This window comes from Cydia strobilella, chromosome 18 (genome assembly GCF_947568885.1).
Source record: "Cydia strobilella chromosome 18, ilCydStro3.1, whole genome shotgun sequence".
NCBI lineage: Eukaryota > Metazoa > Arthropoda > Insecta > Lepidoptera > Tortricidae > Cydia > Cydia strobilella.
The window spans coordinates 9,263,881-9,277,765 of NC_086058.1; the positions used below are offsets into that span (position 1 = coordinate 9,263,881).

General features: G+C 37.8%; 1 protein-coding gene across 2 annotated transcripts in view; it reads right to left on the reverse strand.

The window, feature by feature from the left end:
* LOC134749723 (guanine nucleotide-binding protein G(o) subunit alpha) overlaps nucleotides 1–13,885 on the reverse strand; it is a 60,906-nt gene that overhangs the window by 8,511 nt on the left and 38,510 nt on the right. For both annotated transcript variants that reach the window (XM_063684742.1, XM_063684743.1), the window contains exon 5: nucleotides 319–447. In XM_063684742.1, coding sequence (XP_063540812.1) covers nucleotides 319–447 — 129 coding nt within the window. The remainder of the gene's footprint in view (nucleotides 1–318; nucleotides 448–13,885) is intronic.

Sequence of the window (13,885 nt, forward strand, 5' to 3'; positions counted from 1 at the left end):
TTAGTATAATCTGTTTGCCCTATATTAGTCACTTGTAAGTGGTAATTTACAAATGTAAATTTTAAAACTAGGGAACAAATCAAATTATTTTATGATTTGTGTTTTTAAGTACATAGTCACACTACTATATATAAATTATAAACTGAAATAGATGTCATATACTAAAGAAATAAATGAGCCTGAGTGGCCACTGTGGCCAGGCCATTAGAAGCGTACCTAAGCTGAAGAGTTGAAGACGCCGGTTCCATTCCGGCCTCGACCACCGGAGAGCTTGGTTCTTTAATATATGACATCGATTTCAGTCTGTAAAGTACTTACTTGAAATTAAGGTTTTTGAAGGAGAAGTGCACTTCGACAATACCAGTAGTTTTGACTCTAGTTCTTAAAATATCTTGTTCGGTGGGCTGGTAGTCTCTCGCACCTAACCGATCGAGGTCGTCCAAGAAACTGGAAACAAACAGAACACACGGTTAGACAAGTGATCGCGTAACGAGCGTTTACACTGATTTATCTATGCCATAAATTAAGGCTAAATTGTAGGAATCATGTTGGTTTTTTAAACAGTTATTAATGTCATTATATCTGAAAATCTGACTTAAGTTATAACAGGTCGGTACGACTGGTTGACGCGTAACTATTGTTAAAATGCATAATCTATGCTATAAAGCGGATTTTCACGATTTAATGATACGTTATGTTCACATCACACTTGCCGTTTTAAATACCTTCGTAAGGTAAGTAAGTACATTAATTTATAAGATATTTTGATTTTGCTTGACTAAGAACCATACTGAAAAAAGGGATAAAAACTACTGAACACTGAAACCATACTTGGAACCGCGGTTCTTTTTGATCTAGAGATAGGTGATTTGTGTACACTTGTACAGTGACTAATCAGCATCAGATATAGGTAGAGACAGATAAACGGCCAAATGTATCGCAATTCATGTTGATGCTTGCTGTACCATGCACAATCATTTGCTAATGAAATTACAATCTTTTTCTGACATTATCTCCTGAAATGTAACACTGTCATAAGATTTAATTTATCCCAGTCTCGATTTTTTTAACCTGGACTTGTCAGATATAATATTTTTGCTACGCAATTGTGAAAAATGTTTTAGCCCCAATCACATTCGATGCCTTTGTTATTTAGCAACCGTATTGATGTCACATGTCACGCCATCTACTAGACAGTTTTCCTGTACTAAGGGCAATAGCCCCAATTTGCAGCATTAACGTGGCCCAGTAGTTAATATGGATTAGCAGCGCCGAGGCACGCCTCGCTCCCTACAATACGTCTAACCAAAAGGTCCCATTGTATAGACATCCGGTCAGCCACTAGTTGCAAGCAGACGAAGCACGGCACACCATACATATTAACGAGTTCACGACGGGACAGCACGCGATTCTACCCAGCAATTACTTTCGGAAGCTCCTATGCTATATAGGATTGAGATTGTAAATGTGAGCTTGCTCTAAGACAATTACAGTTCAAATTTCCTTGGCGTATTCATTAAATAAGAGGTCCAGAAAGAGAGCAGTCAGTACTGTTGTCTATAGGAAATAGGGTATGAATATATGTGTTACGAATTTGCAAATGAGTTTATATTGAGGCTTTTATCGTACATTAGGCCTGATTGCTGTCGCATATTTAGCCCGGAATTAGCACTATTTTGGCAATTCGTTGAAATATTATTGAGACAAGGTTACGCATCAAATAATCATGTGACTCATTTCATTAGGTAGCCGTCGCTTCCGAGAGCATTGTTAAATTCGAAGAACTCTGACAAAGATCCCTTTTTGATAATTTACAAGCAAGTGTAAAAAATATAATTGAAGTTGATTAATTACAAAAATTCGGTACAATTTCGCAACACAGTTGTTAGTGTCAAATTGCTAAAAGTGATAACTCTATCGCCCGCATTTTGTTAATTAACAGGGAAAAGGCTATCATAATAATAACTTGTGATATTTTCATGTAAAATGTGCAATTTTTTATCGGTTGCCTAATTAATGTCAGTTGTTTTTACATAGTCCTTATTATATTGGTTTTTATTACCAAACGGCTAGTTGATTACTAAAAAAATATACCTCAAAATGTGTTTATTAGTACACGTTTGACTAACTACGCAGGGGCCTGAACAGTAAAATAAAATGAAATTGTATATAAATGGGTTAAAGAGTTCTGAAAGGTTGAGCTCATATGAGAAGGGGCACTGAAATGCAGGTATGGCGAAGTAATGGTGTTAACTCCCAACCTAATTGAACCGTCCGTCCGTCACGCGACCTTTTTGTTCGATACTTGGCGCATTGCTAACTACCCTCCATACTTACCGCCCAGTACTGAGCTGCGGCCAGGTAGCAGTCTCTTTATTGGTCATTTCGCGGGTTGCATCGACCATATTTGATAGACCGATTAACGTACATTTATTTTATTTATTTAAACTTTATTGCACGATATAAAATTGTACAAAAGGCGGACTTAATGCCTTAAGACATTCTCTACCAGTCAACCATTGGGTCAAACAGAAACGTGTAGTTAGTGCAGGATTGTAGAAAGCGAGAGGAAATATGAAACACAAATCAAATTATTCTAAACAATATATATTTTATTTATATACTTACACATATAAGAATAATAACAATATATACAAACATGCATACATACATACATACATATATAAATAAATATTGTATTATGTACCCAAGTATACAAGTAACATGCGGATCATTTATTTTTAAGCGAGTTAGAGAGGTGCTTACGTAATTTTCTTTTAAAAGAAAATTTGCTCTGTGCTTGCCTTAAAGGAAGAGGGAGATCGTTCCAAAGACGAATTGCCTGAAGGGCGAAAGAGTTGGAAACAAAGCCAGTGCGGTGATAGGGAATGATCAGTTTCAGACTTCGAGATGTACGTACGTACATTCATAAGTGTGGCGTCGCGGCGTCGGCAGATACAACTAAATATGTATAGAATATGAGTATAGAACTATCTGAGTAACAAATGTTAACTTAAAATTCGAGAATCTGTAAGAATGCATCAATAGGGTATTTGACTGTATTTAAAATAAATTATTTTATTCCATGCATGAAATAAAGCACCAGAAGATTAAAACAGAAACGTAGACAGCAGTTATTTTTAGACACAATTTCTATTTTAAAACCCGTATAAAACTATAAAAAGTAGGTAGTTTTATTGTGACGTCACATGCTAGTGTTTCATATAAATTCCATAGTAGCAAAATCGTTTTGACAATTCGAAAAAAAGAAACTGATTTGACTATTACCATTAGCATTATTTGTTTGTACCTAATTATTTAGCGTTGATATATATATGCCTCACTTTTGTCACCTTTCGTTTTGCCTATACCGCGAAAATATGTCAACAAAAGGAATATATTGATTGCATTCTCTGTTATGTAGTATTAGAGGTTCTGTAAATTTGTCAGATAAAAGGAAGCTATCATATTCTATAACCTTTAAAAAATAGTGTCACGAAACTGATTGGGAACACTCGAATAATGACCCTTCACCTGTCTATAATTACGGTCAGTTTGCTGACTCATTCTTGTTAATTTAGACTACGCTAGTCAAAGTTTAATCATCGATTTTCTATTACTCGCCTAACATTAAAACAACATCAAATGATTTTTTTAATTCGTAAATCGAGTCGAGGACAAAAGGTAATGTGGATCGATTAGACAGGTTTAGAAAAATTACAACTACTTATCTTGAAAGAAAATTTATGAAACATCACGGGATAAAAGTTTAATTTCTTTTTGCTCGTCCGCTGCTCCATTATTTTATTGCAGTTACCTATGACACGAGTCCTTACTATTGAGTTACGCAATGTTCAGCATGACGAAGTCACAAGTTATATTACTCGTAAGTTGAGAGAATGGCTGCGACTGCACAATTGAATGCCTATTGTTATCAAGGAAAAAACGAAGTAGGCACTAGGCAGTTATAAGGAGTTGTAATGACGAAGTGGCGTGTGTAAGCGCGACTCAAGGACATAGGTTCAGAAGGATGTAGGCGGGATTTTCAGGCAAAGGGTCATCTTTGATGATTGGCAATAAGAGCAAGATTGCATGTTTATTGTAGGGTATTAACAATGACAGCTGAATTATTAGTGCCAATTTAGTTACGAACGACAATATAAAATTACTATGACGCTAAGCAGAAGTCTAGTTGCAGCGTGGAAAGGCGAGAGCCAAAAGAATCGGCAACCTAAGTGCGAATCAAGGACGCTTGGCAGTCTGGAGTATCTAAACGGCTAAGTAAGTTGCCCTTCGGTTTAGGCACGACATAAAATGATCGATTGTTTAAATGCATCCCTAAAAAGTAATCTGAAGATAACGAGAGTTAAAAGATTCAAAACAAATGAAGGATAAGTTGTAATGACAGAGTGGCTCAGTGTCAGTTAGCGCGAGTCAAGGGCGGTTGGTCCGGACCGGAGTATGGATCTATAGGCGGCTAGGCGGTTGGCACCATTGGCCGCGCGCCAGCCAGCAAGTTCACAGTGCGCGTATACAAACAAATCAGGCCGGATAGTCGCATGCTGTTCAACAACTCCACTTGTTTTCCTTTCGTAAATGCGACTGTCAAATAGTCAAATACTTTTTACAATACTTTTTCGAAATACTGTAATGGCGTATTCTCCCACACGGAAAAAAATGCTTTTCCCAATATGGCCACGAAAATAAACATTTTCGACAATTGACGATGTATACAGTCCGATCAATCCAAATGGGGCAGTGAAGAAAAATCAGAAACTGTGAAATAGCGAGCCAGATAGAGGAGATAGATGTCGAATTAGGGAACAAATATGCAGAAGAGAATTTTTGTATGAAATGTCAACTCGCTCTCTCTCGGTTTAGTAAACATGAAAAATACGAAATTGGACATTAATTTGGTCGTAGAAGAGTACAACGCATTAGCTGTACAACATTAACGGTTTAGCCCGACGGGAGGCCCTGTTAATCAGTAATCACACCCCTATTGTCTGCAATCTGGTAGACAGTTCCATAGTAATATCTGTTCTTTAGACTAGACTAGTCTGCATTTCTGCAATAAAACATTACCATTTTTTTTTTCAAATCCCGGCTGGTTAGGTTAACTATTTGAAACCGTAAAAACTAATTTACAAATCTCGAATATTTTCTGATTCATCCTCACAGCTCCGTTAGGATTGCTCATCCTGTATAAATCGGAGAGAAAGGTGAATATTAATATCATTATCCTCCATTTACATTTATCAGGTCATGTCAATATTTGTCCGTCCGTCACTAACTTACAAATAAACGAGTCAGGGTCGGGGCGTATAAAATTAGAATCGTATAAGGAATTACGTAGGCAGATTTTCCACTCCATATAGCCTTAGCCGAAGACGCACAAAGGCTCTGCTCGAAGTTAGCTTTGGCAGCCGTCCAAATAGCACTGTGACATTGAATTGGGAGGTGCCTACTTCAGGCTCTCGCTTTCGATTTAAACTTGTGGGTACACTCGGGCTTTAAGAGAGCCAATTACGGTTCTGTCAAAGGTTGGCAAAGAGATGCCACCTTGCAGAAGACCAGAAACTATAATAACTCTGACGTAATTACTTAGATGAACGTACAGTAGGCTAGGTAGTGTTGTAAGATAGATTTTGCCGCGAAAATATTGAAAGAGAATTCGACAGGCTTTTTATCAATAGGGCCGTATGGCTCTTTCCCGCCACCGTGGTATCAAGAAAAGCTAGAGCAATTTCCGCGAAGGCTGTAAACGTAGCGTCGAGGGCGCTGGCGCGCGCGCGCGCGGTCTGACGTCAACGCTCTGTCAACATTAACTGGGTCACTAGACAAGGATCATTTCAAAATTGGATCATTCCGAAAAGACAACTATATAATTTGTTAATGGTATTTTTTGCGCTGAATAGAACTCTCTTTAATCGTTTATTAAGACTTATAATAATTTTATTCCGAGCAGACGTTATTTTTTTACCGTTGACGAAAAAGGGATGCTAACGACGTTTTATAAGCTCATTACAGTAGATATGCCTATTTGTCTGGCATGTTCTGCATCCCAATTGCTGAATGTTTTTTAGTGTCATTAAAATCAACTGTGTTTTAACTTGACTTGTTTACTTATCAGAATAAAAAGTGAATATAATGTGGTTGGTTGCTTGCTTGCGTGCGGACGCTGGGAGAGTCGCCCTCGCCCGCCCGGCAACAGGTCCCGTCGATCAATACGCGCCGCGCCGCCGCGCCGCGCGCCCGAGCCCTTTCACTGAACGACGCCCTACTAGGGTTCCATATGTCGAGGGATTGACACTAACAATGACCTTACTTTTATTGCCAGGGCTGCACTGACGTACGGCTGACAGTTTGATCCTGACCTGGTGAGACTTGAACGGTGTGTGTATCTAAAGACGATATTGTACGGGCAAGTTAGATGACCGGATTATATTATAGCTTTCAACAAAAGCCGGCCTATATAGGTACCTGTAGGGTCTCCATGCAACCAGCTTTTATTAAGCGAGCCGCCCGACTGGGGTTCCATATGTACAGGATTAACACCAACAATATTGCAAAGGCTGCAGTGACAGGGCGGAAAGAACTTGGAAAAAATGTTATAAATGGGAAGTAGCTGTTGTAAACGGGAAAGAGCTGTTAACAGAAGGCGGCTTTAATTTACTCTATAACAAGTTTTAGGATTGATATCTATTATCACTACATTACATACTTTATCACGTTAAACAATCAACTTTATTATTGGTATTTCATAAGTCATAAGCCTAGTTAAGTTTCCCACTACTGGACAAAGGTAAAGAGAGGGGACCCTTCCCTTACCACACTGCATTTCCAACATTATGAGGTGAGGATCAAAGGAGTTAGAGCAAAAAGATACGTGTTGAAACAACGTAATCGCGATTAATTAGGAAATATGAAATGATTGACGATTTTCCAGTATAATTTCAGGCTGTGGCGAATAAAGAATATTTCACAGCCACGTATGGCTAAGCCCGCACACATTTTACAACCAATAGAGCAAGTCTAGCTTTAACTGAGCATACGTGACGTAATAACACAACAGAAACAGCAGAACAATACAAAACAACCTTATACGTATTGTCTCAAGTAAGGTAATTGTTATATTTGAACAACAAAACAGTGATAGGTACATACTTCCTCATCACACGAGGAACTAAGTATGAATACTTTATACTGTATATGACATTTGAAACCGAATAATCAACGTTGAAATATAAATCAAAGTTCTTTGAAAGTTTTTACCTGAAAGCAGAAACTAAAGGATGTGACATAATCAATCACACGACACTTCTGTGTGACAAGTTAAATATAAGGAATAAGGAATATCGTGGCAGCGGCCAACGCGAAGCGAAGTTTAAATAGTGGGCTTTATAGTTTTGAGATAAGGTTTATCGTTGTACGTCAATCACTGTTTACGTTGTACGTGTATGAAATCGTGTCAACGCAAAAGACGCTTTGTTAAAAACGAATAAAGTTGTGTTTTTATTGCTAGAGAAGGTGGTATAGTTGAGGGTTAGAACAGTGGTTCCTGAATTAGCTGGGCGTCATGCGATCGCCGCATAAATCTGTCGCCGCCCACCCCGGGCCCGACTAGGACGTGGGCCGCTGCAACCGCCGCTTTTTATTTCCTACCTACTCATTGCCACAAGTATTAAACAAATCTTAATTAACATTTTTTTCTCAAACATGCAATGAAATAATGATATTATGTTCCTTATAATAGGCTGCGAAGTATCACGTTTCAGGCGCGGCTAGACAAGAGGTATTTAATGAAATTTCATACAAAACAAAATTGCAGGCCTAGGCCGGCAAAGTGCTCTTTATTAATTTCCATAAATCAAACTTTGATTTCGTGGAGATCTTTATTTATTTCATTGCATGTTTGAGAATAGTTATTTACGATACAAGTGCGGAAAAGAGGAAATTCGAAACGAGTGGCGATAAATTAAAACACGACCGCAGGGAGTGTTTTAAATCGACACGAGTTGCGAATTACCTATTCGCACGTGTATCGTACAACGTTTGACAGTACTGTACTGTAATAGCTATTGATGCAACAAGTGCGGAAATCATCTTTACGCACGTGTATCATACAATGTTTTACTATGCATTGTGCGAGTAAATAAAACACATATGATGGCAAATAAGTTTAATTATTAAAAGGAGTGTTTTAAATCGACACGAGTTGCGAATTACCTATTCGCACGTGTATCGTACAACGTTTTACAGTACATATGGCCCTTTAAACTTTCTACATATGCACGAAAAGTGCTCTTTTCCGCACTAGTGCGAGAAAGTAGCACCATATGTACTGTAAAAATAAAATAAAAACAAAAAGCACTATTGCGGAAAAGTAGTACTTTCCGCATGATATGGCTCCGTAGGAAACGCACTTTTCGAGCACATGCATTGTAAAAGCATTTTTCACATCACCTATTCGAAAAGGGAACTTTTCTTCCCTGCTAGGAGGGATCAAAGTGGCACTTTTCTGTTCAAGGACATTTTGTTGCCAGTATGAAATATTGACACAAAGACATATGAAATTAGTATGCATATAATCGATTACGTGCATACAATTTTCTAACTTAAATAATATTTTGTTGTAATTGTAAACAATAAATGTAATTAGCGTATTTTAAATTAATTAATGGCATATTTAAATTAAGTAAATTAATTAATTAGCGTAATTTTATTTTATTTTTATTTTGACATTTTAGGTCTCCTTAAACGCAACCATACTTGTCTATGCAATTTAAAAAGTTTATATTTAAATAGTTTTGTACAAATATTTCACAAAGCATAATTATGCGGTTCTGTATTGTGTATAAATTTGTAAATACTTAGTTTAAATCAATAACTTTATAATAATAAATATAAGTGATATCAGTCTTCATAGTGTTCTTCCGAAGATTTGGTTCAAAAGGGTACTTAAGAGCTAATTTGTTACCAGAAAAATCTACAAAAATAATGCACTTGATTTTCATTGTATTATTTTAGGTGTTTGCTGCTGTCTTTGAAAATATATTAGGTACATAATTATGAGCTGAAGGTACTTTTAATTTGTCAGTACAGTCACGTCTGAAAATATCGATACGGACAAAGTGCCAGAAGTATGTACCTACCTATACTAAGGTCGTGTATACATATTTTAGGCACTTTGTCCGTATCGATCTTTGCTTAAAATAATAATGTTTTGAAACCTAATATATGTATGTAATTTCCTCATAGGTGATGTGAAAAGCAGTGTGTGTCACATGGTAGCAAAATTATTTTCACCTTGGGCGTTAACACTTGAATCCCTCACTACGCTCAGGATTCTATTATAGAATCCTTCGCTTCGTTTAGGATTCAATTGTACGCCCTCGCCGTAAATATGTCATTTAGCTCCCTTGTGACACAATCTACTAATAACTATCCGGCCGTCTATATGTATTTGGCCGGCAACCCCTCACTTCACGGCCTCTGTAGTAATGTACTATTGAAATAAAACTAAAAACAACAACAGTCATCGTCATCGTATATAACCGAAACACAGTCACTGCAAGACAAAGTTTTCTACCAAGAATCACCATAAAGCCGGTTAATGGTTTTCTGCAATGTTGAAAAGATTGTCGGTTCACCTTATAAAGTAATTATAAAGTGTATCCGCTTTATATTACCTATTCATTGAACTTCAGATTTTGTCAATAATCTTCTGCTACCCGACTACCCTCGGAATAATATGAGAAAGTGGGTATTTGCAATGCAATATCATTACATACAAAAGCAGAAAAGATTTATAGGCTCGTGCATCAATAGAGCTGTCGACAATTACAAGCAATTTAATTAAGCAAACTTATAAAGAGACTATTAATTATATTTGACGTGACAAACGCATTTATCCACACAGTTAATGCATAAATCAACCTTCTAAGGTACCTTCACCCGAAGTAACCCCTACTTTCTCCGAACGCGTACGATCCATCGAATACAGATAAAGCGAAAAAACGCTGACATGTACCGCTCCTTTTACAAGAGGGTAGAATAATTTGTCCTACAAAAAAGGTAGCAACGATAAAAAAGAGTATAGAAAACCTTGGTCGGCAATCATTAACTTGCTTACAGCCATCAAGGGGCAACGCCAGACGAGGCGATTTACTTTAATCAACAAGGAACTATTTTATAGACCTGCGATTGTTCAATTTCGAACTATGAAGGATGGTGAAATATACGTAATCACTACATAGTATAAAACAAAGTCGCTTTCCGCTGTCTGTCCGTCTGTCCCTTTGTATGCTTAGATCTTTAAAACTACGCAACGGATTTTTATGCGGTTTATTTTAATAGTGATTCAAGAGGAACGTATAATTTGTAAAGGTTTTGTGTAAATTAGTTGAACTACCCGTGCGAAGCCGGGGCGGGTCACTAGTTATCCTATCCTATATGAATCTAGTTTATTTAAATTAATCTGAAAGGACCTATGTTTACACAGAAAAACGTATTTAACTTGAGTAAATGTGGAAAACCCTTCAAGGACCAGTGAAAATGAGATTCTAGAAATGGTATTTTTTAGTTTTATGTATAAGAGGGGTTTACTGTATACTGTGTATCATCTTCACAAACAACGTGATAAATATATTTGCGTACCATTTAATGATATTATGCTTTTATTGCTAAGCAAAATTAAGGGTAACTTGCCGAAGAAGTCATAGTGAAGTGGCGCCTCTTTGACTGGCCTATTATTGACGCCGAGTGATCGTCCGATGAATAAAACATTTGAGCGAAGCTTTAACGAAATCCACCCCTAATCGGCCATGCCATGCCATGTATATTTAACTAATGACATCAAACACATTGTTAGACATGTAATTAGTTTCAGAAATAGCTACACTAGTTACTATAGATACTGAGTTCTTATGAACAAGCTATCCTTTTCGATCGCATCCCAATTCGTGATCGATAAATATGCAATATCAAGGATAGTTTTCAGAATTAACTTGCCTTTTCTCATTAGATCTTTAAGCCACTTGAAGCAATACCTAGTTATTGTATGATAAATGTGGAAAATTAGCAATTTCATTTATTTATACTCATTTTGCAACAACGATATCTTCCATCTTATGTATGGTATAATGGGTAGAAATAGTAATGAACAGAATGTTTAACTACCAGAAACTGGTTAAAACACATCTGAAACGAAACTGAAGATATGAACGCTTTGAAACAGTAACAAGCTCTATTTGAAATAGTAGCCCAACAGTATGTAACATCTGCCAAAATATTACACGTTTCAGCGCTTGTAGATGTAGCATAATGTCTGACAATAACGGCAATTTTCCGAACGCTTGAACAGCGGCGATGCAATGCACGGATGCACGGACACTTTTGCACTATTCTGCATGGATCCAAGACATATGTTTGCGATACTGCCATCACTGGTATTTCTCTCTTGCAGTCATCGAGCGATTCGAGAACGCCCTAATGTTCCACTACTGATCCACCAGGCAACAGTGTCAGACGATGGAGGATACATAAAAGAGTGAATAGGGGAGAATGTACAGAAAACACAATCGCGAATCGCAGCTGTGCAAAAAAATTGAAAGGACATTTACTACTTCGGAAAATTAAAGATATATCGCGCGCGCGCATCGATTTGTTGTCCCATTCGTTTGTTGTTGTTGCGAACAATATCGTAGCCATAAGACTTCGGCATGTGCTGAATGGGGATCCAGAAACGAAACAGTAGAGAACGATGCAAATAGCACATTATCCTATTAGATTGCATAGCGTTTCTTGCAACAAAACGATAACTTCGAGTTACGTCCAGCAGTCATTTAGTCTTGCGAAACATGGGATAATAAATGGACATTAGTTTTTGCTTAACAATACCCTATCTTGACCGTCCGGCGATAAACTGTCTACTCTGTCTAGTCTAGACGACAGTAAAATATGGTAATTGTTTTTGATAATAGGTGATTTGATGCTTTTTTTTTTATCTTGCGTTATCCAGGGGGCTTCAAAACTTAATTTTGAGCTCGGTAACGCTTAGATGTATTAAAATAGGTGTCTACCTTTTTATTGATTTTTATTTTAATGGTATTCAGGATAACAACAGCCGTAAATATAACTAAGACATATTAATACTTACATAAAATAAGGCCAATAACAGTCATCCATTGAATTACATTATGTAACTATTTAAATTAACAAAAAATGGCTAAGTGCTAGTCGGACTCGCGCACCGAGGGTTCCGTACTTTTTAGTATTTGTTGTTATAGCGGCAACAGAAATACATCATCTGTGAAAATTTCAACTGTCTAGCTATCACGGTTCATGAGATACAGCCTGGTGACAGACAGACAGACGGACAGCGGAGTCTTAGTAATAGGGTCCCGTTTTTACCCTTTACGTACGGAACCCTGAAAATAAGAAAACAACGAGAATGCTTACAAAAATGCTTGATACGCTAGAAGTCCTACATAACGGTTGTAAAATGTTTAGTTTAATTTACTTCTTATAATTATTTTAATTTCATTTAATTTACTTCTGATACAAAATCATGACATTCAATTAGTTGCAAATCAGACACCAGCCAAAATCCACAAAATAAACACCCGAGGGCCAACGTACGAATTTACAAGTGCGATAGAGAGGCAACACGTCGAACGTGGTTCGCGGTAGGCCCTCTGGACCTAGTATTCGAACTGAAGTTTGAAGTTTTGAGACAAGTCTGTGAGAATCGCTGCGCAACGGAGATGTCGTAATAGCGATAGCCGAGATTAAGTTGCAACTCCAACCGAGGAGCAGACTGGCACACTGTAAATGATCCGGGAACAACGGGCGCCTTGTCGCGCTTCCCGTCCGCCGCGCCGCGCCGGCCGCATCGACGCAAATCAAACAAAACGCTGTCTGCGTGTTACTGCACTGCGGGTAGCCACGTTCGTCGCCGTCTCGTTAATGTAATCGACGTTTTATACAAAGATAAATGTCGAATTTGATAAATATAAGTTGAATTCGTTTGGAGAATAGTTTAGTTATTTTTGTGTACCTTTACTCTTTACTTAGACCATAGATAACTGGAGTAGCCTTTCCTCTGTCAAAAACCTTGCACAATGTGCAAAAAATCGTATAAGGACATATTCATGTGTCATATGTTTGTGTGCGTCAAAATGAGAATGCGTTATTTTTTATTTAAATGTGTGTATTTCTAGATCTTTTTCGCATGTATAAGTAATCTTTTGCATGTGTCACTTCTTCACCTCCCCGCGAAATTCGGCAGTTTTTGTACTCTTTACCGGTAGGCGTATTTATATCAGTAAGGGCCACTTGCACCATTCTCTAACCCGGGGTTAACCGGTTAAACCTGGAGTTACCCTAGTTACCAGTACAATTTGACACTGGGTTAACAGTTTAACGGTTTAACCCCGGGTTAGTGGGATGGTGCAAGTGGCGCTAAGGGGCAATGAAGAAAACATTTAACACAACGCAACCACGTGTTGGCCAAACAACTAAGGCTTTCGTTAGTTTATTTTTTCACTTGAGGACTAATATCCCGAATATATCGTACAACACGAATATAACACTCATGTAGAAGCAATAAAAGCATCGAGTCATCCATGACGTGATTGTGGAAGGTATGCCAGCAGGAATTATCGCAGACCGGACGAATCAATCGGCGCTGCGCTCCCGGCTCCATTGAGGGACTCCCACTAAATTAACGAGCGTCACCACCTCGCCCGCAGGCCCCGCTAAGCCGCGAGTAAGCGTTTTAGCAGACGGTTAACATCCAGTAAAACATTCAACAAAGACCATTTTGAAATATTTCATAATAACCGTAGCTAAGTTAGAGTATACGAACTTCAGAAACGAACAC